The sequence below is a fragment of the Microtus ochrogaster genome, chromosome 4, assembly GCF_000317375.1.
Source record: "Microtus ochrogaster isolate Prairie Vole_2 chromosome 4, MicOch1.0, whole genome shotgun sequence".
In the NCBI taxonomy this organism is placed as follows: Eukaryota; Metazoa; Chordata; class Mammalia; order Rodentia; family Cricetidae; genus Microtus; species Microtus ochrogaster.
The window spans coordinates 57,910,163-57,936,443 of NC_022011.1; the positions used below are offsets into that span (position 1 = coordinate 57,910,163).

General features: G+C 40.4%; 1 protein-coding gene across 1 annotated transcript in view; it reads left to right on the plus strand.

Annotated features, from left to right (window-relative positions):
- Positions 1–619: 619 nt before the first annotated feature.
- Arhgap15 (Rho GTPase activating protein 15) overlaps positions 620–26,281 on the plus strand; it is a 601,354-nt gene continuing 575,692 nt past the window's right edge. The window contains exon 1 of the mRNA XM_005346381.2: positions 620–754. Coding sequence (XP_005346438.1) covers positions 744–754 — 11 coding nt within the window. The 5' untranslated portion in view covers positions 620–743. The remainder of the gene's footprint in view (positions 755–26,281) is intronic.

Here is a 26,281-nt window from a genome sequence, read left to right on the forward strand (position 1 = left end):
CATGTCAAAACAGCTTGGGAAACAGAGAACGTGCGAGGGTGAAAAGTCATCCATGTGCAGGGCTGCAGCAAGTACCCTCAGCTACTTATTCTCCTGGAGTACCTGCAGGCTCTGGACTGTGTGTTCTGAGGTTCTGGTGCCATCTGCCCAAAGCCCTGCGCCCTTGTTACCCCCAATCGGTTTTTGTATGTGTAGCAATGAATGAGAAAAGCACCCGCACTATGTCAGGGGTGACCTCTTGGCTTCCCGGTGGGTACGCAGTGCTTTCTGTTAGCCTGAACATGCGCAAGTTAACCCAGGAGAGACTGTTTTTAGGGCCTTACTAGAAGACAGAAAGAGGAAGTTTCTACTGTTCTTGACAGCCAGTTCCTCCCCTCACCCCACCCAAACCGGTGGGTAAAATTTTAATAACATTTTCCCCTGCACATTAAACCTGATGTAGTCCATATAAATATACAATACTTGATATTGTATCATTGATAAATAATAATATTGTTGGCTGGCTGAGCAAGTCAAGCCCTAAATCAAATAATGTGTGGTTAGCGGCATGTACCCAGGAAGTGGGTTGTTTTTTAAGGTCTATGCTCACCCTTTGCCCCCGCCTTTTTTTTTTTTCCTCTTCAGTACCGAGATTAAGCAGCAACCAGCACAGGCCTCCTCATAGGACACGTGACTTTGCTCTTTTCCGTTTTGTGGAAAGAGTCATTAACAGGAGTTGATACCAGCTTTAATAGCAAGACATCATGGAGAAAAGGTATGTAATTTTAACTTCCTTCTGCAGATTAACAACTTGAAAGCACTGCTGGTAGGAATGTGTAAATATGTCTACAAAATGTATAGCTCTCACCTGTAACTCAAACATCAGCTTGTTTCCTTTGAGGGTAAAAAAGTGTTGTTGTGGTGTTCTTTTTTTCATATTTGTGACTGACAGATTCAAAGTTCTGTTACGGAAGTATTATGCTAGTATCTTCGGTTATGATTTTAGACTAAATGGTTAAAGACGGAGCATGGAAAGTTGTAGCTTGAAAGTGCTTCTAAAAGTGACAGAGATAACAAGCATGAGACCACTAGCTGGTAGCTACATGCCAATAGGCGCTATTCAGAACTTAGTTAATAAGTGAAAAAGGCCGTATAACCATAGCAATAGGAAATAGCCTTTTAAGTTTCCGTGTTAAAAATATGCTAAGGCATTGTGTAAAGAGCCATAAGAAGGTTCTCGAACACTACCTGACAAAATAGCCTCCAAGACGCATGAAAGTTTTAGCATATAAAACGATAATGTCTGTCACAGGAATGGAGTGTTTCCCCTAAACTTTAATGTATCAGATTGGATAAAGTCAGGTCAATTTTCTAATTCATGAACAAACATTTACGTTCGAAGCAAAAGTTTCTCCTGATTTCACTGACGGTTATTTCTGGGAGGAGGGCTCACTTGAAAACGTCTTTCATTGTTTAAGGGTACTGTATTTGGAAATATTCTGAAGTAATAAACCTGAGAGATGAAAAGGATTTGTTCCTTTGCAAACCAGCAAGAACTTTTCTTAGCCTCTGTTGTTGTGCAGATGCTCTGTGCTTTCTATCTTATATGCAGAAATCATCAAAATGTTGCCAGTCTTAGAGACAAATGCCTAAATAAATTTTGAGAGAGTTTTGAGGAAATTTAATAAAAATGCAAGATATGATCCCCTTGCCACTAATATTATTCTATTGTGCTGTTGGATAAGGAAGTGATACCCTAGAATGCAGATATTTGGGTTATTAAAGATGGTTGCAGGGTTGGTAAGTGGCAATAGTTTTCTTTTCTTTTATTGTGGTCTATTGAAAGACACTTATAAATGTTTTTTTTTCTTTGACATGGTCAATTTTGTAGGAAATTATTCAGCGTGCTGACACACTCCTGGCACGCTATATTTTAAGCTCTCTTCAATTGTCCACATTGAAGCCAGCTACTTGTTGACTATTCAAATGATTATGTAAAAATGGAGATGAGAATGTAGTATCCAATACTTTTTATTGTTAGCATGTCAGAAGATCTTGGTAACATATACTTGCTTTGATATTCTGATTAGAATTTCAATTCGTTGTGTTTCCTTACCATGGGAAGCAGTATTTCAATCTGTCTTTAATATTATGCTGCAGAGACCCTGCATCCTGAGAAGCGCCATCCTTCAGATAATTTTGGTTGATATGCTATTGCTGATTCCATTATATTATAAAAGAACATCCCATGAATAGAAGGGGTAGAATCCACACATTAGCAAGAATGAATGTCAGAGCAACATCTGAAGTAAGGAGAAGATCGTAAAGGTTTAAAGTATTTAATATGATTGAAAGCCAAATTCTTTGTAAAAAAGATATTTTTTGAAGCTACTGTTAGATTCAGTTATTTTACAGAGTGTGTATAAGGCAGTTTGGGATGGATTAAGACAAGGTTGTGAGTAAAGATAGGTATACTGATGATTTCAATCCTGTCCTGCAAAACACTGTGCACAGACTCTGAACTCCTCAGACCAATATTTAAAGGACATGTTTGCAATTGAGTTATTCCTGATCACTCTGCCTTCGTGCATTTTGAATAGTTAAGCAAGTTTTAGTGAAATAAAACAAGGCAGAATTTCATTTTCAAAGTCACTCCAGACTATGATGTTCATTTGGGGCCAGCATTCAGCCAAATTCAGAAAGGAGAAAAATCCTCCCTGCACATCCTCCCTTTGCTAATCTTTTGTCTCTCTTCATGGTAACAAATACCTCTGTTTTAAAATCATGCAATTTCTTTATCCCATGATACAGAGCATAGGGACTTTAAGGCAAGTCACCTTGTACTTTAAAAGAAAGGCTACATGGTCTTGATGTCCCTGTCAGGGCTTCTCTGCTCTGTTAACAGTCACTGTTATACAGTCTCTCAGATAACAGGATCCAAATGACCATTTACATGTTGAGGATTCCAGTCTTGCTTGAAGAAATGGTGTATGATAAATGGCTTCAAACAGTCCAGCACAGAGGGCCTTACCACCCCTAGTCCAACCTGTGGTGTTTAAAGACAAAAGTTCTGAGAGTGTCTAAAAAGGCTCCTCTGGACCCATTTCTATTAACTATTTCTACAAAAAGTGTGCTTCTTTTTCACAGCAAGTGAAAAACCTCTGCAATGTATCTTCAGACTATTTTGGTGTTTCCACATGCAAATACTTAGCATGATCAATTACTTTATAGGTGTAGATTTTTGTGAGGGAATGTGTGTGGTGTATGTGTGCATGCTCACTCATGTTCGTGTATAGGCAGGAGGCAATGTTAAGTACTCTTAATTGTTCTCAACAACACTTTTTGAGACAGCATCTTGGAAGCCATGTAGCTCACCTAGTAAGCTAGACTGAAAGAATGAGTGCCCAGAGAACTCGAGGCTTCTTCCTGTTTCTGCTGGATTACAAGCCCAGACCACATTCTCTCTCTCTCTCTCTCTCTCTCTCTCTCTCTCTCTCTCTCTCTCTCTCTCTCTCTGTCTCTTTGTGGGAGCTGGGGATTTGAACTCCGGCCCTGATCCTTGAGCAGTAGACAATTTACCCTCTTAACTCTGCCCCCTCACCAGAGACACAGCTTTCAAAAGTTTTTAATGTTCCATATTAAACTGGTTATGATATTTTTATAATGTGAAACATGACTTACATGGCAGCAAATTTAGAAATGAATTTATAATTTCTATGAACCTTAACTATAGCAAACAAAATCTTTTTGCTGGTAATGATAAAAAACTAGCACTGGAGCCATGATAGGGCTTGATTTGTGACAACTCCACAGAACACAACAAGGTCAGGAAGAGCCGGATCCAGGATCTCCTTTGAGACTATCAGGATTAGGTGCCTTCTGGAAATGCTATGCAGAAGTTCTCACTGAGTTAACAGCAGAGCTTCAGGCTTTATCTCATCCTTTCTGCAAACCCAGTGGCAACGGATGCTTTTCCCATCACCACAGGAAGACCTAAGGTCTTTGTCTAACTGCATTCACTAGGGTCAGGCACAAGAGGCCTGGAATGTAGACCCAGGTCCAGGCTCATCCAATGACTCCACAGCTGTCACTCATGGGCTTTCTCTGACCGTGGGAGTCTGCTGAATAAGGAAGGCAGGCACTATCTCAGAAGGGTCATTGGGCTTCTGCAGTCAAAACCACAAGATTCCTCTCCAGAGCCACAGATGGTTGTTGCATTTGAAAATGTTGCTCCCACCTTCTCCAAACATGTAATTACACAGACACACGTTCAAGGCAGGGCTGAGTAGAGTCAGAGTTTCCACGAAACTGAGGTGAAAATATTTCAACTGCTATTTATGCAAATGTCCTTTGAACATGCTAAGTGTTCAATCTAGGACCGAAGTTACCTTATTTTGAAAGATTTGTGTACTTCTATTTTATTTGTATACAGTATACAGCCTGTGGACCTGTCTCATGTCAAGCAAGGGCAGTGTCACAGAGGCCAAAAGAGGGTGTCAGCTAGATCCCCAGGAATTGGAGTGACAGACAGTTGTGTCTTCTGTGTAGATCTTGGGAATAGAACCCAGCTCCTCTGAAAGAGCAGCTGGTGCTTTAAAAAAAAAGTTTATTAGTTACCACAAAACTTGCAAAGAATGTTCTCTGTAAATTAAAAAACCCATTCAAAATCTTGCTGTTTCTGTTTGCCAGGCCACAGACTACAGGAACTTTGTCAATAGTACAAGATCTGATCTGTCCTGTCAGATAATAGTGGAAAATTGGGAGGAGGGTTTATGATGGGTTTCAGAAACAAATTTATTCCAAAGAGCAGGACATGGATGTAATAAAGTAGGAAAACGTAAGCCAGAGCAGAGAATCTCAACGCAGGAATGAAGCATCCCTGTCTGAAGAAAAGTTATAGAATGTGAGGTGAGGCCAGAAGGATGGTGGGGTCATCAGGGCGCGCACCTGCTGAGCAGAAAGCACCTCAGAGACCCAGAGGCTGAAGGCAGCAGCTGTGAGTGGTGTTGTCCATTCCTGAGACTCCACAGAGGCATATGGGTTTTGCTGCATGAGCGTTAGTCGACTTCTTCAGTTTTCCTCACTGTTGAGTGCTGTACTCCTTGGATTTTTTTTTTTTTTTTGTGGTTTTTCGAGACAGGGTTTCTCTGTGGTTTTGGAGCCTGTCCTGGAACTAGCTCTTGTAGACCATGCTGGTCTCGAACTCACAGAGATCCACCTGCCTCTGCCTCCCGAGTGCTGGGATTAAAGGCGTGCGCCACCACCACCCGGCTACTCCTTCGAACTTTACAGACAGATGGAACTCGGTGACAAGGCACTTACTTTCTTGCCCAAGCGCCCAACATTCTTGCCCAGGCTGTACTTGAACAGATATTTTCCTTTTCATGGAAACATTTAGGTGACTTGGTGTGACGGTGGCACATCACAGGAGATATTTAGAGAAAGTTCTTCTCACAGTCATCTCTTTTCTTCTGCTCTCTTCATTCTGACCTCAACCAACCACTTCCATACTGATTTATACTCTTCTGGTTCTTTCCGTTAAAAAGCATATATCTATATATGTGTGTTTCTCTGAGGCACAACTTTACATACTTCCCCCAACTCCGATTTTTTATTTTAGCAGTGAATATTGGGAACATTCTCATGATAATAAATTGTTTAATACTGTTTGTTACAACTGTTTAATATTCTGTATGATTTTATTGTATTGAATCAGGATTTTACTGTAAGAGGCATAGTTTTCATCATTTTAACTTTTCTGTGGGGTAATGCATTTCTGTGTAATTTTTTGAAAATATATGTATAGAATGAATTCTTAGAAATACATCTGTGAGAAAAAATAACTTTTGCATTCTTGTGACTCTTTGAGCTTCTGTCCGCACTGAGTGAGATGACAGTCATGGAAGAACAGAGAAAGTTTCTGGCTGCCTCAGCTTCTGCAGAGACAGAAGGACCACAGCCACTGTGTGCTCCACCTTTGCAGGCTTCATGAATTTACAAAAGTTTCAGTCCAGCTTCGTGTGCTCATTCTGCTCTTATGAATGAGGTTGAGTTCGCTTTTAAAAAGTTCTATCTGTTGCCACTGCACAGGAGGGGCCTCATTCTTAGCTGCGTAATTAAAATAATATCACTGCTGCTCAAGCCTTGGCTTGAGATCTCGAAGGAAGTAAGACACTCGGGATAATGGAGCATCCATAGCATTAACCTGTCTGAAGATCGAGGGGCCTCTAGCTAACTGGGGAGGGGGAGAGTGCTCCGTCAATGCTCAAAGCGAGGGGAGAAAGAACGCAAATAAAACAATACATCCAGAAAGCCAACAGGTCTCAGAGGAGCCGGAGACAGATGGAATCACTAGCTCAAGTAGATAAATAACCTGAAACAGAAGGAAGCAGGCTTTAATGAGTCTGAATGTAGATGAATTGGATATAGATACGATGGAACGAGAAGAGGAAGTTGAGGGAATTCATGCTTCCTAGGCTCTGTCTTCCCTGAAACAGTTGGAAGCTCAGCTGATGGCACTGAGTGCTTCCAGGTGCCAGAAAACAGCTGGGACATTTTACTTACAAACAGCCCTTGTCAATAACACAGTACAATGGTCGATTTTTATTTTTAGTTTTTAATTTTTTTTTTCCTCTTAGTAAAGGGAGGGCTCAAAGTCTTTGTGGAGCCTGCACCAGAGTAATATGTTATATAGGCCAGTTTGGGCTTGAACTTGAGCTACTCCTCCTATCTCAGCCTCGGATGGGTGAGGAATCCACCCAAGTCCTGCCATTCCCTGTGTCTTCATCCCCTTTCTGTTGCTGTGAGGAAATACTTTGATAAACGTAACTTAGAGGAAAGGGATTTATTTCAGCTCAGGGCTCAAGGTTATAGTCCAGCACTGTAGGGGAAGTCAGCATCAGGAGCTTGAGGTAGCGAGTAACACTGCGTCCACAGCACAGAAGCAGAGGCAATGAATGAGTGTATGCTTTCTAGTACTGGGCACATTCCCCATTTTGTCTAGACCCATATCCTCTGCCCAAAGAATATAACCCCACATTTAAGATGGGTTTTCCCACATCAGTTTGAATATACTCAAGATAATCCCACGGGAAAGTAGCAGGCTTCCTTTGGGGGGGCCCCCCAATCAGCTCCCAAATCATGACACAGAGACTTGTTAGTTACGAATGCTTGGCCTCATCTTATGCTAGTGCCACGAGCTGTGATAACTTAACTTGTTTTTCTTCATCTATATTTTGCCTGGAGGCTTTTTACCTTTCTTTCTGTATGTTTCTGTGTGTACTCCATGTCTGTCTGGCTGTTGGTTGCCTGGGTGACTGGCCCCAGGAGTCTCCCTCTCTTCCCCGCTTCTTCTCTTCTCCCTCTTCTCTTTTGGAATCTAGCTTTCTTCTTCTACTTTTTCTCCCTGCCCAGCAGCTCTGCCTATTCCTCTGCTGCTTAGCTATTGGCCATTGAACTTTTTATTAGAACAATCAGATGCCTCAGGTAGGCAAGGTAAAACAACAACCCATCTTTACATAAACAAATGAAGCATAAACAAATATAATACAGCTTACATAGTTAAAGTAATATTCCACAGCATACACAAATGTAACACATCTTTGCCTAGTTGAAATACTATTCAGCAAAGCATAGAAGGCCTAGAAGTCCAGCCCCAAGGAGATTCTAGATTTTTGTCGAGGCTACTTATCACATCCAGATACAATTGTATATTTTTAAATAGATTTTTTTTTCTATTTTAATAGACAGTAGCCCAGTAGAATTAAAGTCTATAACTAATTTGAGCTCCAAAATCATATCCTGTAAAGCATTGAGAGTTACTGGTGAAACAAAATAAAAAACAAAAACAAAACAAAAAACAAACAAACAAAAAACCTTAGGTGTGTTCCAGTCAATGAAAACTTTAAATAGCAGAAACAAATAACACAAGAATTCAAATAGAAATATGTGTGTACAAACCTAATTTCTCATGAATGCTAAAAACGCCTACTTAGCTAGAGCTCAAAGTTCTTCACCTGCCACATATTAGCCATTGCACTTCCATTTTATCCTGTCTCTGAGTTTCACACAGTGCTGTTGTTGTCCACAGCTCTTTCCTTATCTGGTCCTCTCATTTGAATTCCCAGTGTATCCTGATCTGCTTTCATTCTGACTAATTGGGTGAATGATTGTTCTTGGTGTTTTCTATGTACTTTACCCCACTATTTGGATCTCTAAAAATTGAAATGATCTGAGATCAATCTTGGGATGCAATCTTAGTTTTGTCCGGGATGTTTATTCCTAGATAATCTTTAGCCCTGTGACTTTAAATCCTACCTATATTCTAATTAGATCTCAAGACAAAACCTTCATTCAAAACATTAAAACTGTAGATGTAACTGACTACCCATCATCTCTCCTTGAACATCCCTGACAAGTTGATATAGCTATATCAAAAACGGTCTTTTTGGCTAGCAGTAGAGCTCAATGGGTAAAACGCATGCTAATCAAATCTGACGATTTGAGTTAAAATTCCCAGAACCCACATAAAGGACAGGATACAGTAACACATCTGTACATCTGGGTCTGTAATCCCAGTGAGATGGAAATGGGAGAATCACCAAGAAGCCCATCCATCAGGTAGTCTGAAGTATAGAGCGAGGCAGAAACAGAGACTCCACCTTAAAAGAAAACAAGGTGGAAGGTGAGAACCAACTTCTGAAAGTTGTCCTCTGAATCCTACACTCCTGCTGGAGAACATGTGCCTCCCCAATCTCTCTCTCTCTCTCTCTCTCTCTCTCTCTCTCTCTCTCTCTCTCTCACACACACACACACACACACAGAGCAGAGGGGCAGAGAGACAAAAATCTTTAAAAAACAAAGCCAAAGTAGTGACCAAATCACTTCTACCTCCACTCGACCCGGCTGCTTGTCTCTTTCCAACTTCTTTCATTATTGCACCTTTTCCATCTTTCTGGAGCAACCTAGAGTCATGCTCTGTTCCCCTTCTGCTTCCTTCCCTTTCCTCTAAACACAGTCCATCCCTGAACAGTAAGTAGACCCTCAGAACTACAGACACAGCTTCCCCATATTACTTATATTTCAGTGATGGTTCTCATGAAATGTCTCTTCTTTCTCAGACATTTTTTTATTAGCGTGTTTGTGGATATGATGGCTTTTCTCTCCAAAGCATTGAGAAATGAATGCAATAAGATACATGATGTCATGGAGTTTTAAACACAACCACAGTGACCAGTTTACTCTAAGTTGCGATTCTATTGATGAAGAGACTGTACAGCAGAAGGAACTTATAAAAGAAGGAGCTTGGTTATAGTTTCAGGCATGAATTCATGCCAATCATGGCAGAGTACATGACAGCAGGCATGGTGTTGGAAAGTAGCTGAGAGCTTATATGTTTAGAAAACAGCCATGAGGCAGAGAGAGAGAGAGAGAGAGAGAGAGAGAGAGAGAGAGAGAGAGAGAGAAAACTAACTGGGAATGGGAAGTAAGCCCACCCTCTCAGAGACACAACTCCTCTGATAGGACCGCACCTCCTAACCCTCCCCAATCAATTCTATCCACTGCAAAGGCAGAAGTTGGGGTGGCTGGCACCATGCATTCAAATACACTAGCCTATGGGGGGCACCACCACATTCTCTAATCAAAAGTACAATGGAGAGGTGTTCATTTGTGTGTATTTATTTTAAGTCACAGTGTCTCCATGTTGAAGAGTTTAGGAAATTCTACAGCTTTTACAATTGGATTTTTGGTCTAAAAGTGAATTATTAGCTACACTTTGAGAAAAGCATACCTTACAAATATTGAAGATACTGGTGAAGAACAAACATATAGAAGGAAGGATATATAATAAACAAAAAATCTTCTATTACATTTAAAAGGTATTGTCTTGCAAATTGTTTACTGCTTAAATGAAGCTACTCTAATTGTATCCATATATTTATATACATAAAACATATTTTGTTTCTCGGATTTTGGCTGACAGATTTATACTGTCTAGGAGTCAATTAGAACAAATCAGAGCACAGTCAAGGGTACTTTTTTTTTTAACTCAGCACTTTTACTGTTTCCATTACCACAGAATTCTTAAATTTCCCTCCCTGCCATTTCCAAAAAGTAGCTAAAGTGATCTTCTGAAGACATAGACATTTTAGTTCTCTCCTCAGCCTTCTTTTTTTTTATTTATTTTTTTATTTATTTTATTATTTTTTTTTTATTTTTCGAGACAGGGTTTCTCTGTGGCTTTGGAGCCTGTCCTGGAACTAGCTCTGTAGACCAGGCTGGTCTCGAACTCACAGAGATCCGCCTGCCTCTGCCTCCCGAGTGCTGGGATTAAAGGCGTGCGCCACCACCGCCCGGCTCTCCTCAGCGTTCTTACTATGCTTCAGAATAAATTCGGTCCCGTCCCCTAGTTTGCAACACCCCCCACCCTGCAGCTCAGTTCTCCGCTTTTGTTCCCCTTTACAGGCTGAAGTTGCTTACTTTTCAGCTCTCCAGTGTCTATTTCCCATACATCTCGCATGCCATTTTACTGACAACTGCTTTGAACCTATAAGAGTATATAATACACAATGAGTAACTGTTTTCTCAGCAAAAGAACGGATGTTACAGATATTGGCCATGGGTTCTAAAAGGAGGGAAAAATTCCTGAAGACTTAAGACTTTCCCTGAAACCAAAAATTAGAAAAATGTAGAAGTAAACTTACAACTATATTCTAGATAAATATCACTGCACCTACTCTGTGAGGATTATGGATGCTTCAGCAGCTGCATCCAGCTGTGGCTTAAGATGGTCTGCATTCGACTGTGCTTTTGAGAATCAGAACATAAAACTCAAACACGTATAAAGTGTTATCATATAAATTTTAAACTACTTTATGAAAGGGACTTTAAAATTGGGGTATTTTACATTTAGTGTAGATTAATCTTCTAAAACCTTACACAACTTTGCTAGTTAATTTCTGGCTTTGAGTCAACAAAACAAGGCATATTCGCTGAAGCCCTGTGAGTAGAAAAGTAGGGAATGCACGCTCCGTTCAGTCTCTGCTCTCTCCTCTTTCTACTTTAATGTCGTGTTCACATTTGAAGCCCCGGAAAAGGAGCACTACAGTCCACATGCATCTTTCCACTTGGTACACTGAAGAACCAAGGCATTTGCCTCCAAGGAAAACCACCTAGATCGTCTCTCTAAGATAAGGAGATGCAAGGAGAAACCATGTCTTTCCTGTCACGGAGGAGAGTATTATGGTGTTCCAGAATTACATAGTAGTTCTTGATTACCAATAAACTTAAAGAGGCACCAAATATTCCCCAAGATAAATTATTTGATTGTGATTGTTAATAATGGTTATCACAACTGTGGTTTTTCAAGTCATGTTATTGTCCAGGTTTTTTATACATGAAATAATATGTGTTATCCATGAAAACATGTTGTCATTTATTCAAATGAACTACAAGAAATTTAAAAACTTGTGTGATTCACTGTTACAGTTTAGATCTTATATTTTCTTCTAAAGCCATGTGTTACAAAGTGAAACCTTAGAAGGTCTGGTCTGCTTGAAGGAAGTGTGACATTGTAGATATGCCTTCAAAAGTGTCATTTGATCCTCACTCAGACCCATATTATATGTGTCTTTTCATTTCCTCGCTTCCATGAGGATTAGATCAGATCCATGGTGTTAGCTTTCGGAGACTTTCCCCCCTTAACTTTTACAATAGGATATTTTACTTCTAAAGACAAATGACAATGTTTTAAGAAACAATTTGGCAAGACAGGGAGTTACACATATTTTTACATACACTTATATACACAATACACACATGCACATACATTCACACAATGCACATACGCACATGTACATATAAATATACAGCTATATACACGCATACACATGCATGCACACATGCGTACATTCATATACATACATATGTCCACATATTCATGTGTACACACAAGCACCTGTACATGTACCCATAAACATACACATACATACACAGTTTAAACCTGAAGTCCAAAGTTATAATTCTGAGTTAATTACATAATCATTCTGAGCCTGTTTTTCCTCCTTTGTAAAACAAGAAACTTCTTCAAAAGAACACAGAATAAAGAAAACAACGTATGTTTAAAATGTGCCTAGTGTTTGACATGTAATAAAAACCTAACAGTTGGATGTGTCTGAGACAGCAGCAGTAGTAATTGAATTGTCACTTGAATTTGTGACTCTCTCTGTCTTCTCTTTACTCTTATCTAAAGATAATGTAGCATGATCTTTGTTCTACTTGAATTCTAAGTATTAGTATAAACTCATAAAACACACCATGAGCAATTTCTTGCAATTAGTTTCATTTCCACCATATAGCCATGCGTGGGAGTAGACTCCGGCTGTACAAGAAAGACGGAAGATGGGCTGATTCCTCCTCTGTTTGTTCTGCTCGACAGAGAACTTTTACTACAGACAACTCAAAACAGGCTTTCTCTAGAAATACGACTTTATCTCCAGGGACTCCTATTTGTGTCAAAAGTGGTAGCCTGTCACCAACTCTTGCAACGGAAATTGGAAAGAAGAAAGGGGAACTAAGACACAGGAGAGAGAAAAGTGTGGAATTCTCCACTTTTACTTTAAATCTAGTGTCTGTACAGGTGTTAAAATGAATGACCCAAGGCATATATGCCGAGGCCACGGCAATGTATTCAGGAAAAAATAATGGGAAAGGAAATTGTGAGGTACGATATCTAAATCATTGACAAGATAAGAAAACTTTCTTTTGTTTTGTTTCAGTTCTTCCCCCGGAAAACCACCTCAGTATTCCATTATCTAGTTTAGGGGGATATCCCAGTCCTATTGTGACAAGGCTTATACCAGTACCACTGTGCAGGGCATCGATGTGAGCACTTCCTGTAACTAGGGACCCCACGTGCTGAGATAACACGGACAGCAGCTGGGCTTCTGTCCTTGGAGAGCTAGAAGGTCCTGTGGCTGTTTGGCAGTAGGTTCTAGATTAGCCATCTGGCTTTAGGAAAGGGAATTAGCAACGGGGTGGGTAGAGACTGGTGGGGCCATTCTAATAAGAAAACTGGAGATGAGTCTGAACGGCAGAGGGGCAGAGAGTACAGATGATGGCCTAGATGCCGAGACAGTAAGATGAAGTAATTATTCCGGCTTTCCCTCTCCGTGTTATACAATCCTGGGTCCATTTGGGTCTTTTAAGAGGGAGGCAGAGGTGGAACACTGAATTCAATGGCACTCCACACCGATTTGAATCACAACCATCTCAGGCATGCAGCGAATCTGGACTGGGACATGCCCATGGTCCTGGTAGAACTTGTGGCATAGAATTGCAAACAGGCAGCAAGGATTTGTTAAGGTGAAGGGACAGCAACATTGCCCACACTGTCGGCCTTTGAGGCGCCTGCAGCTAATCGGGCAGATCAGACACACCTGACATAAAGAATCGGCAACAGGACAGGAAATAACTATCTGTCAAAATAGAGCAGGAACAGCAAAAGAGGGCAGTCCAAGAGTAGAGAGAAAGGGGAATCACAGCACACTAGCTTAATGTATGACAGGAATCACATTGATCTTGAGAGGATGGTAGATCACGTGACGTAATGTCTGCAGAAACTCTGAAACTGTGGTACAAACACCATCTCCTGGTTCCACTCGCCATTTCTAACTTATTTGCCTGGATTCATGAAGAGTAAAATATAGAAACGTATGTAAGCTTACTTTGCAGCAGAAACTCTGCTCAATTCACACAGTGGAGGAGGGATGTTTCTGTGCCTACTGAAGCCAGGTGTCACCGTCAAAAACATCACCAGGCTCGGGTGGGCCCAGAACTGCAGAGGACCTGGCTCAGAGGTTCCCAGACTCACACTCGGACCCACAGAGGTTCCAGGTTCCTGCCTATTCCCTTTGATGTCCCATACCAATTCCTGGACCCACAGAGGTCCTGGTTCAGGCCTACTCCCTCTGATGTCCCAGTCTCATGCCTGGACCCACAGAGATCTCTGGTTCCTGCCTACTCCCTTGGAGGTCCCAGATTCACACCCAGACCTGCAGAGGTCCTGCCTCAGGCCTAGTTCCTGGGAGGTCCTAGACTCACACCCAGACCCACGGGGGTCCTGGCTTAGGTCTACTCCCTTGAAGGATCCAGATTCACAGCCCCTTTAAATGTCAGTGTGACAATTTCTCAGAAAATTAGGAAACAACCTTCTTCAAGACCCAGCAATACCGCTTTTGGATATATATATCCAAAGGATGCTCAGTCGTACCACAAGGACATGTGTTCAACTATGTTCATAGCAGCTTTGTTCATCATAGCCAGAACCTGGAAACAACCTAAATGCCCTCAACCGAAGGATGGATAAGGAAAATGTGATACATTTATTTTACACAATGGAGTACTACACAGCAGAAAAAAAAATAACGGCATCTTGAATTTTGCAGGAAAATGGATGGAGCCAGAAAACATTATTTTGAGTGAGGTAACCCAAACACAGAATTGTCACATGTACTCACTCATAGGCAGTTTTTAAACATAAAGCAAAGAAAACCAGCCTACAAACCACAATCCTAGAGAACTTAGACAACAATGAGGACACAAAGAGAGACTTACATAGATGTAGTCTACATGGGAAGTAGAAAAAGACAAGATCTCCTGAGTAAATATGGAGCATGGAGACCTTGGACGAGGATTGAAGGGGGAAGGGGAGAGGCAGGGAGGGGAGCAGAGAAAAATGTAGAGCTCAGTAAAAATCAATTAAAAAAATAGCCAGCTTATAAAAAAATCACATCACCAGACAGTCAGAACATACAAGCTAGAAGAGACATCCAGAGAGAAACTGAGGACCATGGGGACGTGTGTCTTCGCTACGGGATGGAAAAAGGGTCCTCAAACAACTGACTGCTATCAGCCAGTCTGGATGCCTGTGCCAAAGCTAATGATTTTTCCAGTAACTATATGTAACTTTTTATTTCTATATATTTTTTAATTTTTTAAAAAATAAACATCAGCTCTCATTTTCAATTGGAAATTGATGTAAAACATTTTAAAACACTTTTCAGGCCCAACACCATATGTCTGTGGGCTGAATCGGGTTGGCTGTCTGGCTGCCTTCTCCACCTCTTGTTGAATTTATAGCTGCTCCCAAGAAAACAGGAGCAGGTGTCGCGGAGCGAACAAGAGACACCAGCTAACTTTTGTACATTTAAGACATCTTAAAAGTCCTTATGGATTGGTTAAAGCACTGAATTATCTTATAAGAAGCCATCTATTTATATATAGCTTTTCATTTAAGTTTGTTTTGTCTGTCTAGATTTCATGACTGGGTTCATTTTCTTAACTAGAAAGAATAAATTTTCTTCTGCTGCCAACTCTCTTCAAAACATTTTAAAATCATTAAAATATGTCTCCAAAAGTTTAACTTAACCGAGTAATAAAGAATATATTAAGTTTTTCAACTGATATTTTAATCATATGTTATAGATTGAATTATAGAGTATCACCTGATATCTACATGTGTGTAGATGCATAAGTTCTACAGCATATCAAAGACTTCTATACCTCGCATGAAGGTAGTTATAGTGGCATCCTCTAAACACATATATACATGTCTGTGCCCAAACTGCTGCATGCATGCATGTGCGTGTGCACATGTACACAAACTATACACACACACACACACACACACAGTTCCCAGTGCACAAGGTGGGCCACATAGTCAGGGTGTGGATGTACCTTTTCATCATCATGTAGGTTGTCTATTAACACATGAGACTCTCTGTGTCTCAGAGGATCATGGCAGAGTAGATGAGCAAGTAAAGCCAAACAGAAAATAAAGAAAATCAATCTAAACATTTTCAATAAAATAACATTCATTCCAATGTATGTCATTATTTTATTTTTGAGGTTATAATTATAACATATTTCCCTTCCGCTACCTTCCTCCAAAATTTCCTCCTGATTCTCCTTAGAATTAATAGATTCCTTTTTTAAAAGCTGTTATTCCATGCATATAATTATATGCATATATTCCTAAATATAGGCTTTCAGTCCATATAGTGTTACTTCTTAGTACGTTTTAAAACTTTAAGAGTTATGCATTCTCTAAATTAGGATGGAAATTTGACTAAACTATTAAAACTTATAATATTGTTGAATGAACTGGACTCCTGTTAGGTAGGTTACTCTTATTTCTTTGCTGAGGTGAGGCAGGGTAACTCTGGTTTGGGGAAACAAAAGCAAAACCAGATTGGTTTAGAGGGAGGATCCAGCTAGCCCAAAGGTTCATGAATTAAGGTAACCAGCAAAGCAGTAGAAAAAACAAAGATACTAAAAGCATGAAGATTCTTCAGTTACTCAGCCCGGAAAGAGCCGGCAACAACCTAAGATATGCAACGAACATGTGATAGTGGAGAATTTTCAAAGATGGAGGAAGAGAAACTCAATTTAAAAATTTCAATTTAAGTGCTGAAGTCGAGCCAGTAGCTTTTCCTCATTTTACTGTCCTTGGCTTCTACAAAGAACTTTTGCATGCTGAACACTTCCAACCTCAGTCTACTCTTTAACAAAGAGAGCTCTTTTGCAAGTGTCCAACTTTGCTTGCTGGTTGCTTCACACATCCCAAGTTCATTATATAGCAAACAAACCGAAAGTAACGAAGTGTGCTCTACTGAATATGGATGGCATGGTAGACTTGGGTTCTTGGGTGTGCTGAGTCTGTGGTTATTTCTTATAAGAAAGGACTTGATATTCATCAGTGCTGTGCTGAATACTTGTTAGGATCGAACTCATGTTGACACACTGTTTTCATCCATCTGTGCCCAGGTACCTACCTACTGACTACTCACACAGCTCTCCCTCCTCCCAATACAGTGCTCCATGACCTGCATGTGCTAAAGTGAACTTTAATTCCCAGAAAACAACTATAGCTACAACTAAAACAAGGGGAGCCTAGCAATAATATATAGCAATAATTTTAGAATATCTTTAAAATGAAAATATCTCTTTCAACCTTTATCAAGGAGGTTGGAGATGGCTTGTCAGTCAAGAACACATGGATATAGGGTAGCTTTCAACTACCCATAACTCCACCTTCAGGAGATCCCACCCTTTCTTCTGTACTATTCCTGTGCCAGACACATGTAAATGATTCACACATATAGATGATCAAAAATAAAATAAAATATGTCAACCCCCTTATAAAACACCTTAAGGTTAGGAAAAATCTGAGTTCCTGAGTGGGGATGGACTACCATGGATTCTTTCTTTTCTTTTTCGGGGGGGCGGGAAGTTTTGAGACAGGGTTTTTCCATGTAGCTCTGGCCTTCCTGGAACTCACTCATGACAAGTTTTACACCTCTGTCACCACCTGTGCTTAACAGAGCTCTTCAGAAACTCAGTTTAGATGGTTTGCTGTTTCACGATCCCTTTTTACCTGGTAACATTAGAGTTGATACTCAATTCAAAATTACAAATATGCACATGTGTGAGTTATCCACAGGGCAAGAATGATACCTCATCTCACACCAAGCACCAAATTATTCCAAGGTAAATCCCAGTTTTTAAAAAATAAGAACTTAAGCAATCAATATTTTAAAGTAAGGTATTTCATGCAAATAAATATGCATGTGACCTAGTATTACCCGGGGTGTAGTTAGAAAACAGTGATAATTAAAAGAGGAAAGAGGGCCTGGAGAAATGTCTTAGCAACTCTGCATTCTCCCTGCTCTTACAGAGGACAATTTTTGGTGCCAGCACTCATATGGCAGCTGATATCTGTAACTCCAGTTCCAGGGGATTTGACATCTTGTTTTGGTTAGACGGGGTTTCTCTGATGCTTTCATGTGTATCCTAGAACTCACTCTGTAGCCCCAGGCTGGCCTTGAACTCACAGAGATCCACCTGCCTCTGCCTCCTGAGTGTTGGGATTAAAGGCATGTGTCACTACTGCCCGGCTGTGGGCACCAGATACATGCATGGCACACATGAATGTGCAGAAGTATTCATTCATCCACAAAAATAAAATGTTGAAAGTGGGAAGAATGAGTATATTAGAAAATATTAAAATTAAAGGATCCTACTAATAAGATTATAACATTAAAAGAACAAAAGGACTACCCACAAGAGGAAAATGTATAGAATAGAAAACCTTTTGTTCCAAGGTCATTAAAGAATTACTACCGAGAAATACAGGAAAGACAAACAACACTGTGGTAAAATAATCAGGAAGTGAGAAAGGCAGAATCATAGTTGCCTTTGGTGAGGGGGAGCTTTCACTAGCAGAGCTGTGGGTAAATGTTCGGTGCCCTAGTGTGGTGTGTAGCTCTGATTGCGCTAAGTGTTCAGAGCTTCAGCTTCTAACAACTCACTTAGCTATGGGCACAAACACAGGCCGGATCACACTTGCAAAATGCCTTTACAGCTATTTAACATGCTCAATGCTCTTGAAAAGGAGATAACTACTTTTAAAATACAGCAAAGGAACACCTCTGGAAAACGTTTAATGATGCAACCATTGTCCCTCACAACAGTGGAATTTCACAATGCTGCTCCACCCCCAGATCAGGCCGCCCTGTTGGCACTGAAATTCAATCCAATCAATCCAGACTTTGGAGACATCAGCATTATGGAAAGAATAATGGACACAATAACAAATTTCCTGGATGCAACAAATATCAGCCATATTGACATTACTGATCACTGTTAATTACTGATGAACACTAATTGTGCAATATGCAAATTCCCCATATATGAACCCTGCCCAGGAAAAGACTGAGATAAAGTCTGGTATAACTGTTACCAATAGCTAGATTTAACCAATTCGATAGAGAACTTTGCCATGGAATCAAATTCCTTTAGGTGGGAAAAATCACCTTAGAACAAGAAATCCCAAGAAATAAACACAAATACAGCATTAAATGCAGTGTCTGCGCTTGATACTCTTCCATGAAAGATCAGAGCACATGCCTGGCCCTGGCACTATCTGGATTCTGCTTGTTTTGCCAGTGTTTCCTAATGCTGTGACTAAGAGATGCTTTATTATGAGTTCCTATGACAAATCTGCAAGAGATTGACAGTCCTCCACATTTCTTTCTGAGTTAGGTCGAAGCTAACAAAGAAACAAACCAAAGACTGACTTAGTTAAACCCTGTGTAGCTTTCCTCTGTATCCAAGGGATTGGCATTCCAGATAACATCTTCCAGTTCTGAACGCTCTGAAGGCAGCACACTTACATTTTGGCCCTGTGTGTTCCCAACACTTTCCAACCTGACTGAGCATCTGAAACGAGAGGGAGTTCTACTAATCTCATTTTTTGTCTTCTTAGTTCAACGAAATTGCACCTGTGACCTCTGTCACTAAGAACGTAGGCTTTCTTGTCAAGTCTTACCCTTTTCTGCTCATGTTTCACACCTAGAAACATTAAACAAGTATTTGGATGTTCAAACTGTACTTTCTAAAACCTTGGGTTCTCTTCTGTCATGTCACGTGGTTCTTTTATCAGGATAGTAAGATTTCTAATAACATGAAAAAAATATGTATTCAGATTGATGTTTCTCTGCGTATGTGTGGTGTGGCATACACTGTGACACACGTGTGGTCAGAAGATAACCTTCAGGACTCTGTTGGCCGTCTACCATGGTTCTGGGGAATCAAGGTTAGGTCACAAGTTAGTGCAGCAAAGAGTCTGACCAACTGAACTGTCTCACTGACACGTAGCGTATTGTTTGAAAAACAAAATCACCTTAAACAGATAACCAAATGTCTCCAAGACCTAGAAGAAACACTCAAGCTCCCTAAAAGCAGTTGCACAGTTCCTCTTTTCAGCTCTGCCAGCTTTCTCTACTTAGCTTCTCCACCTAGCCACCCCCACTCGACCAGTTGATGGAGAGGTACATGGCTTTCTTCTTTGAATGTGGTACCTCAGCCCATGGGGCTCTGATGATCCCTTCTCCAGCGAAGTTGCACGTACCATCAACACCAGTCCTATTGACACTTTTACCTTGAAAATGTCCCCAGTTCCATTCTCCTTTGTACCCTTATCAAACTTCGTGACAGTCAAGCATGCTATACTACTAACTCTACCGAAAAAAATTCTTCATACTTTCTATAGAATCAGTGGCACACAACAAGTCCGTTTCTCTGGGTGAAAACTCACTACACATTGGACTAAGAACTGGCTGCTTTGTTTCCATGAGAATGTTGCTAGAGTTCCAACGAGATGGGGGTGCCAATAACCTACCATTAATGAATGTCAGAAATGCCTACCAAACAGATTTTGGATCTATCCTGATTTTTATTTAATGGACTCTCTCCATTTAGGATGGCCACATGCAAGGATAATAATACTAATATTAGAATTTGCCTAAGCAGCTGACCTGTGAGCCGTTTTCAGTAAGCACAGCCCACTCCCAGATTCCCTGATACGGGTTAAATAAATGTAAAGTCTTATTATCACATCTCCCATATGTAACACCTGCCCCGTGAAAGGAAATGTTACCCAATGGGCTGGCTGTGATCAAATTCCTTTACTGTGTCTTCCTTTCTCATTATATTTGACATTTCTGAAACTGGGTTTTATTGCATTCTCTCAGCTTATGGAAGTGGTCTGGGGAAATGAGACTTAATAGAGATGTAGAAGCCACTGGGAGCAAAAGAAAAGGAAAGTGTACTAGAAAGAAGCTGAAATTAAAATGTTATTTCGGTAAATGGCTGCTGTGGTAGAAACAGCAAACAATTTCAATGCGAGTTAATTACTGACCTGTCAGGAAAGCATGACATGAAGGTTGTGCCACATATTACCGGGGCTACCACAGCCACAAGCCATTTCCACAGGGGCCCAGCAGACATTGTTCTACCACAGATCAACATAAGATCTTTCCAGGGGATTGAAATGGATTTCTCTGAGAAATAATACTTGTCTGCGGAGTAGCCATGAGCTCTTAGCAGTCCTGGAGAGTCAATCTGCCTCACGCATGCAGAGGTAGCAATAGGATCTGACTAGGCAGAGACTTCTTGCATGTGGGGGCAGAAGAGACCTGGCTTTCGTGGGTGGGGGTGACCACGCAGCTCATCTGCTGCACAGGGAAAAAAAAAAATCTAGGCTGACGCTCATAAAATAGGAATTCTCGCAGGATGCATGTGATATCCGCCTCCAAAATAGTTGTCCTCAAAAAGCTCCCAGGGGTAGCCAATGTCATATGAAAAAGTTCATATTTGTGTATGCGAGTGTGCACATATATAAACTGCCCGAAGTAATCTTGTTCCCAAGGGTGATGTTCACTTTTTGCAATCAGAAGGAAACATAAGGGTTATTCAGAAATGGAATGAAAATATGGTGTTTCGTACATTTTTGGAAATCTATATGAATCTCTAGGAATACTTTAATTCTGGACACATGAAGTATAAAAAAGCCCCACTTTTTTGTGTCTCTGACTTGCTGTGAAATACTCACAGTGCACTCACTGGCCCTCACAAACATAGCTAAAGACAAATTATACGTATTAAAAAAAAACAAAAAAATGGAGCTTAGCCAGATGTTTTCCTGATGGTATGTTGGTAAGTTGCACACACTAGCATTAACTGCTTTCCTCAACATGCATTTATTCTCTCTCTCTTGTTTTTCCAAAACCCCATGGGAACACATATCAATTGATTAGAGGAGCTGATATGTGATGTATCTAATGTGGTTGCATTGTGCATTTTACTTCCCTCATCTCTGATGGATTTACGTTGGAATCTTTGTTCTCTTAGTCTCCCCTTACATTGGAGTCTGCAAAGGCACTGGGTATGTTTAGGGATGCAGGGTCCTGGGATGGCTTTAAACTGCCTGTGCCAAATGGGAGAAGAAAGGCAATGTATTCAAGCCTGTATGGAAACTACATCCTAGGGGCCCCTTCTCTTTTCCATGGCTCAAAGATATCTTAATACATTCTTATTTTTAATGCTGCTGTTGGGAAAGAGATGTCAAAATTCTACTTTCAAACTCAAAAGGGCATGCTGCTGAGCTTCCACATAATTAACAGTGCAAAAAATAATTGGCAGAAGAGCTATGAAATTTGTGATTACATATCATGCTCGCTCCTCTTTGGGACTTTGCAGGGTGAGAGGGGAAACAGAGCCCAGAACACCAAAGAGTCGAGTCTCATGAGCAGAGCCAACATCTGTGTGGCCCTTATGAAGTGTGTTCTCGTCATACTTCCTGTTTTTAAAACAGGATTCAAAGTGGAACTTCAGCGATACCGCAAGATATCCTTGACTTCTGAGTGCGTACAAAAATCAGAAGTTTAGAGGAATAGTAAAGCCAGGATGGAGCGATTTATATTTAAAATTTCTAAATTGGGAATCTGGGATTTGGGGGAGAGGTTTATAAAAATCAGTGGGTCTCGCAGGCACATGCAGAATTGTCTTGATTTTTCCATATCTTTGTTAGTCATTCATCATTATTGAGTACCACCCGTAGAAAGCATCAGTGTTTTATCATGTGACTTAAGTGAATGACATAGTCGAAGATAAATGAAGGGAAATCTGAGCAGGAATGAAGATGCTATGTGAACAGAATTGCTATAGCTGGTCTTAGCAATATGCCGGAGGTACTAAGCCGTCCAAAGAAGAAACAAGCATCACTAACATTACAAAATCTAGACAACTGAGGGCTTATGGAATTGACTCAAGGGTAGAAAAGTAAAATACCATTGAAAATATCTGTGAACAATTTTGGAATAGTGTAGAAAGACACAGAGCTCTTCATATCCTTTTGAAGATGCCCTGCAGTACACACAGTGTTAGGGTCAGCGCAGCCACTTCCAGATGCTGAGTCAAGTCATCAGGACCACATGCGCAGATGTGGTACTGCGCACAGGGAACTGAGCCCTCCTCCCTCATCAATCATTAATGAAGAAATTCTCCACAGCCTTTCCTCATTGGCGGATTTGAACGAGCAGCTCCTCAGTTGAGGTTTGCTCTTCTCAGGTGACTAGAGTTTGGGTCAAGTTGATGAAACTAACCTGCGCAATGGTACAAAGTGGGTAACACAGCCAAATAAAATCTAGTATCAGCCCCCGAGCTTTCTGTGGCTTCAATTACCTACCGCCAATCATATTCTGAAAGTATTCAATGAAAATTTCCCTAAATTAAAACCAATCTTAAGTTTGAAGCCAGGTGCTGCTCTGAGATCATGGTGAAAGGGAATGCTGTCTGCTCAGACACTCTCAAGAACATGAGCCATCTCTGTGAGTAGTGTCTTAGTTTTAATGATACTCACTTACTTATGGCTTGGCAACCCTGTCAGCAATTAGATCCAATGTTCAGCATCTTATAGTTGATTATGCGGTGCTTAGTGGTCGATCACAGTCCTACACAAGGCAATGTTATAATTGCAATCTCTTAATGTGTGTGATTTATAAAATAACCTATATCTCTAACATATCTGCATAGAGGAAAGTATAGCAAGCAACGATGTTCATCATTGTCCAATTTCAGGTGGGTATCAGGAGAAATGGCATATAGTCCCTATAGACAGAGAAGACGACAACACAAGGATTGATGAAGAAAGACAAGAAGCATGGTGTAGCGAGATATTAACAACGTAAGGCCAGATGGAAGAGGAAGCAGTGGTTAGCGGAAGGAAAAAGAGCAAAAACCAAGAGCAATGGGCAGGAAGAGTCATTCAGCTAAGGGAAAACGCTGAAATAGGGAGATTGTCCCTAAGCAAATCATCAGGAAAGCCAGAAGTTTTGCATGTAACCCTGCCTTTTGACAGTAGTACATCACCAGGCAATTAGGCTTTAAAATAAGTATAAGAATGCAATTTGGGGCTGGGCGGTGGTGGCGCACGCCTTTAATCCCAGCACTTGGGAGGCAGAGGCAGGCGGATCTTTGTGAGTTCGAGACCAGCCTGGTCTACAAGAGCTAGTTCCAGGACAGGCTCCAAAACCACAGAGAAACCCTGTCTTGAAAAACAAAAAACAAAACAAAACAAAACAAAACAAAAAAAAAAGAATGCAATTTGGGGAGATACCAAAAGTTGCACAAATGTGGAAAAGCAGCAAGTCCTATAAATGGTGCATGGTGGGACTCTGCAAATACAGTATCTAGATAGTCTCAGTCAGAAGACAGAGGCTTCAGCATGGATGCATACCTCACTAATATGATAAACTTCCTACATGTAGATTTTGAACCCACTGAGTAATGTGGAATAGCAAACCTTGAATGTACTCGGAGAACTTCACTTAAGAATAAAAGACCTGTCTAGAGGAAGGTAAAATGCAATTATTTAATGTGAATTGGAGTGCAATACATTACCTCGATTTTTCCTTCATACCCATTGAAAGAGCTCTTTCTTATCTAATATTCAAATAGATAAGTTTTACAGCACATTCAGATAGGCATACTTAAAAACATAACTAAGGAACCCTTAGAACAGCTTTCCTCTAAACAACTTTGCTTATTATATCCGAAATGTGATAGAGTATAACTATTTAGTGTGCACAAGGTATTCATTTTGTTACATGAACATGAAACCATCTCCGCGTTTAATCAATAAGACAAATATCTCTATCACTCTCACTCCTCTTCCTATTCAATAGCAGCTAAGCTATTACTGCCCTCACTGTCTTCTTTCTCCTTAAGCATTTGCTCTTTGGGTTTCTGTCTTACATTGGCTTGCACGTTTTTAGAACCCTGCATTAATATGATAGCAGAACAAATGCTCTTCTTTTCGTTTCAAGACAGGTTCTTCTTATATAGACCAGGCTGGCCCAGAGTTGACCACCCTTCTGCTTCAGGTTCCCAAGTGCTATAATTACAAATGTGTGAGAGCACAGCTGTCTACTATGTTTCTAGTTGTTCCATTTTTCCTTGGGACTGGCTTCATTCAGTTGACAGAATGAGTTATTGATTCGTCATCTTAGTGTCCGGGGATAGATTATTCCGTTTGTAAGACATTTACTATGTATGTGCATATTTATCTGTAAATGGGTACCCTTGGAGAACAAAGGCTTTGAACCCCCAGAGCTACAAGTAAAGGCTGTTGTGAGCAGCCAAATATGAGCAGTGTGATCAGGACTTGGGTCCTCTGAAACAACAGAGCTCTAACTGCTGAGTCTCCTCGGTCTTCATTTTCATTGTATTAGCACTAGAATTTGCTCCTCTATATTGCTTTTGGTGAACTCAGGTATACATTTCGCCTTCTTTGCCAGTATTATTGGGAAAGTCCCTAGTCCTTTTGCATTTATCTCCTCTGTAAAACTTGAATTGAATGTCTATTTCACAGGAGTTTTAGAGAATCAAGAAATGAACTAATGTGACGATTGACTACCATGCATTAAAAAAATTCTGAATACATTTCTTAGTTCTTGTAATTTTCTTTTTTATGGCAGTGTTTCAAAACAGGGTTTCTTTGTGTAGCCTTGGTTGTCCCGGGACTCACTTTGTAGTGAGAATGACTTCAAATTCTCAGAGACCCCCCTGTCTCTGCCTCCTGAGTTCTGGGAATAAAGGCATGCTCCACCCCTGCCCAACTAGTTGTCATAATTTTCTAACTGCTGTTTACTGTGAGATAATACTTTTTCATACTAAAACACATTGTTTTCCCTAGCACAGTGGTACAAATCTCTAACCCTAGCACTGAAGGGTTATGGACTCTAAAGTCCAAGGAAAATATACAAGACCCTGTCTCAAAACCAAAACACAAACAAACAAAAACCCCCATCTTTGCTGCATATTTTAGTACCTATTTTTCTCGATCTCTATTATGATTCTAATCCCATTTCAAACCTATGGATAACAATACTCTTGATTGCTCTAATGTAAGAAGACTTTTGATTTATATTTCCTTTGAGTTATATTTCCTTCCGGAATTGATGAGGTGTTTCTTTGTCTAATGTTGTACCCAGGTGCCCAGTATTGACAGTATCAGGCAGGAAAAGGTCTGAAAGAAGCAGTTGGGATGCTTGATTTGCATCATAAATGTTCTCTTAGAATTAGAAGGTGTGCTTACATGAAGGCCTCTGAAGGGAGGGGGGACAGGTGAAGGGTATTCTTCCTCAGGTAACGCAATGAGTCTGCTTTCTTCCCCTCACAGCTGCTTCTGTAAAGTGTGCCTGCACAGGGGTTGCCAAAGTTAGACTCCTTCTATGGCATATATACCACAAATAAATAAAATGTATAGAAAAATAAGTAAACGGTGTTTTTCTTTTTCAATATATTCTGCTTAAATATTATGTCCAATGGATGTAGCAGAGTTCAGTGGACAGATGCCAATGGACACAAGAATTTTAATTTCTTCCTGGGGATATTGCAAGAG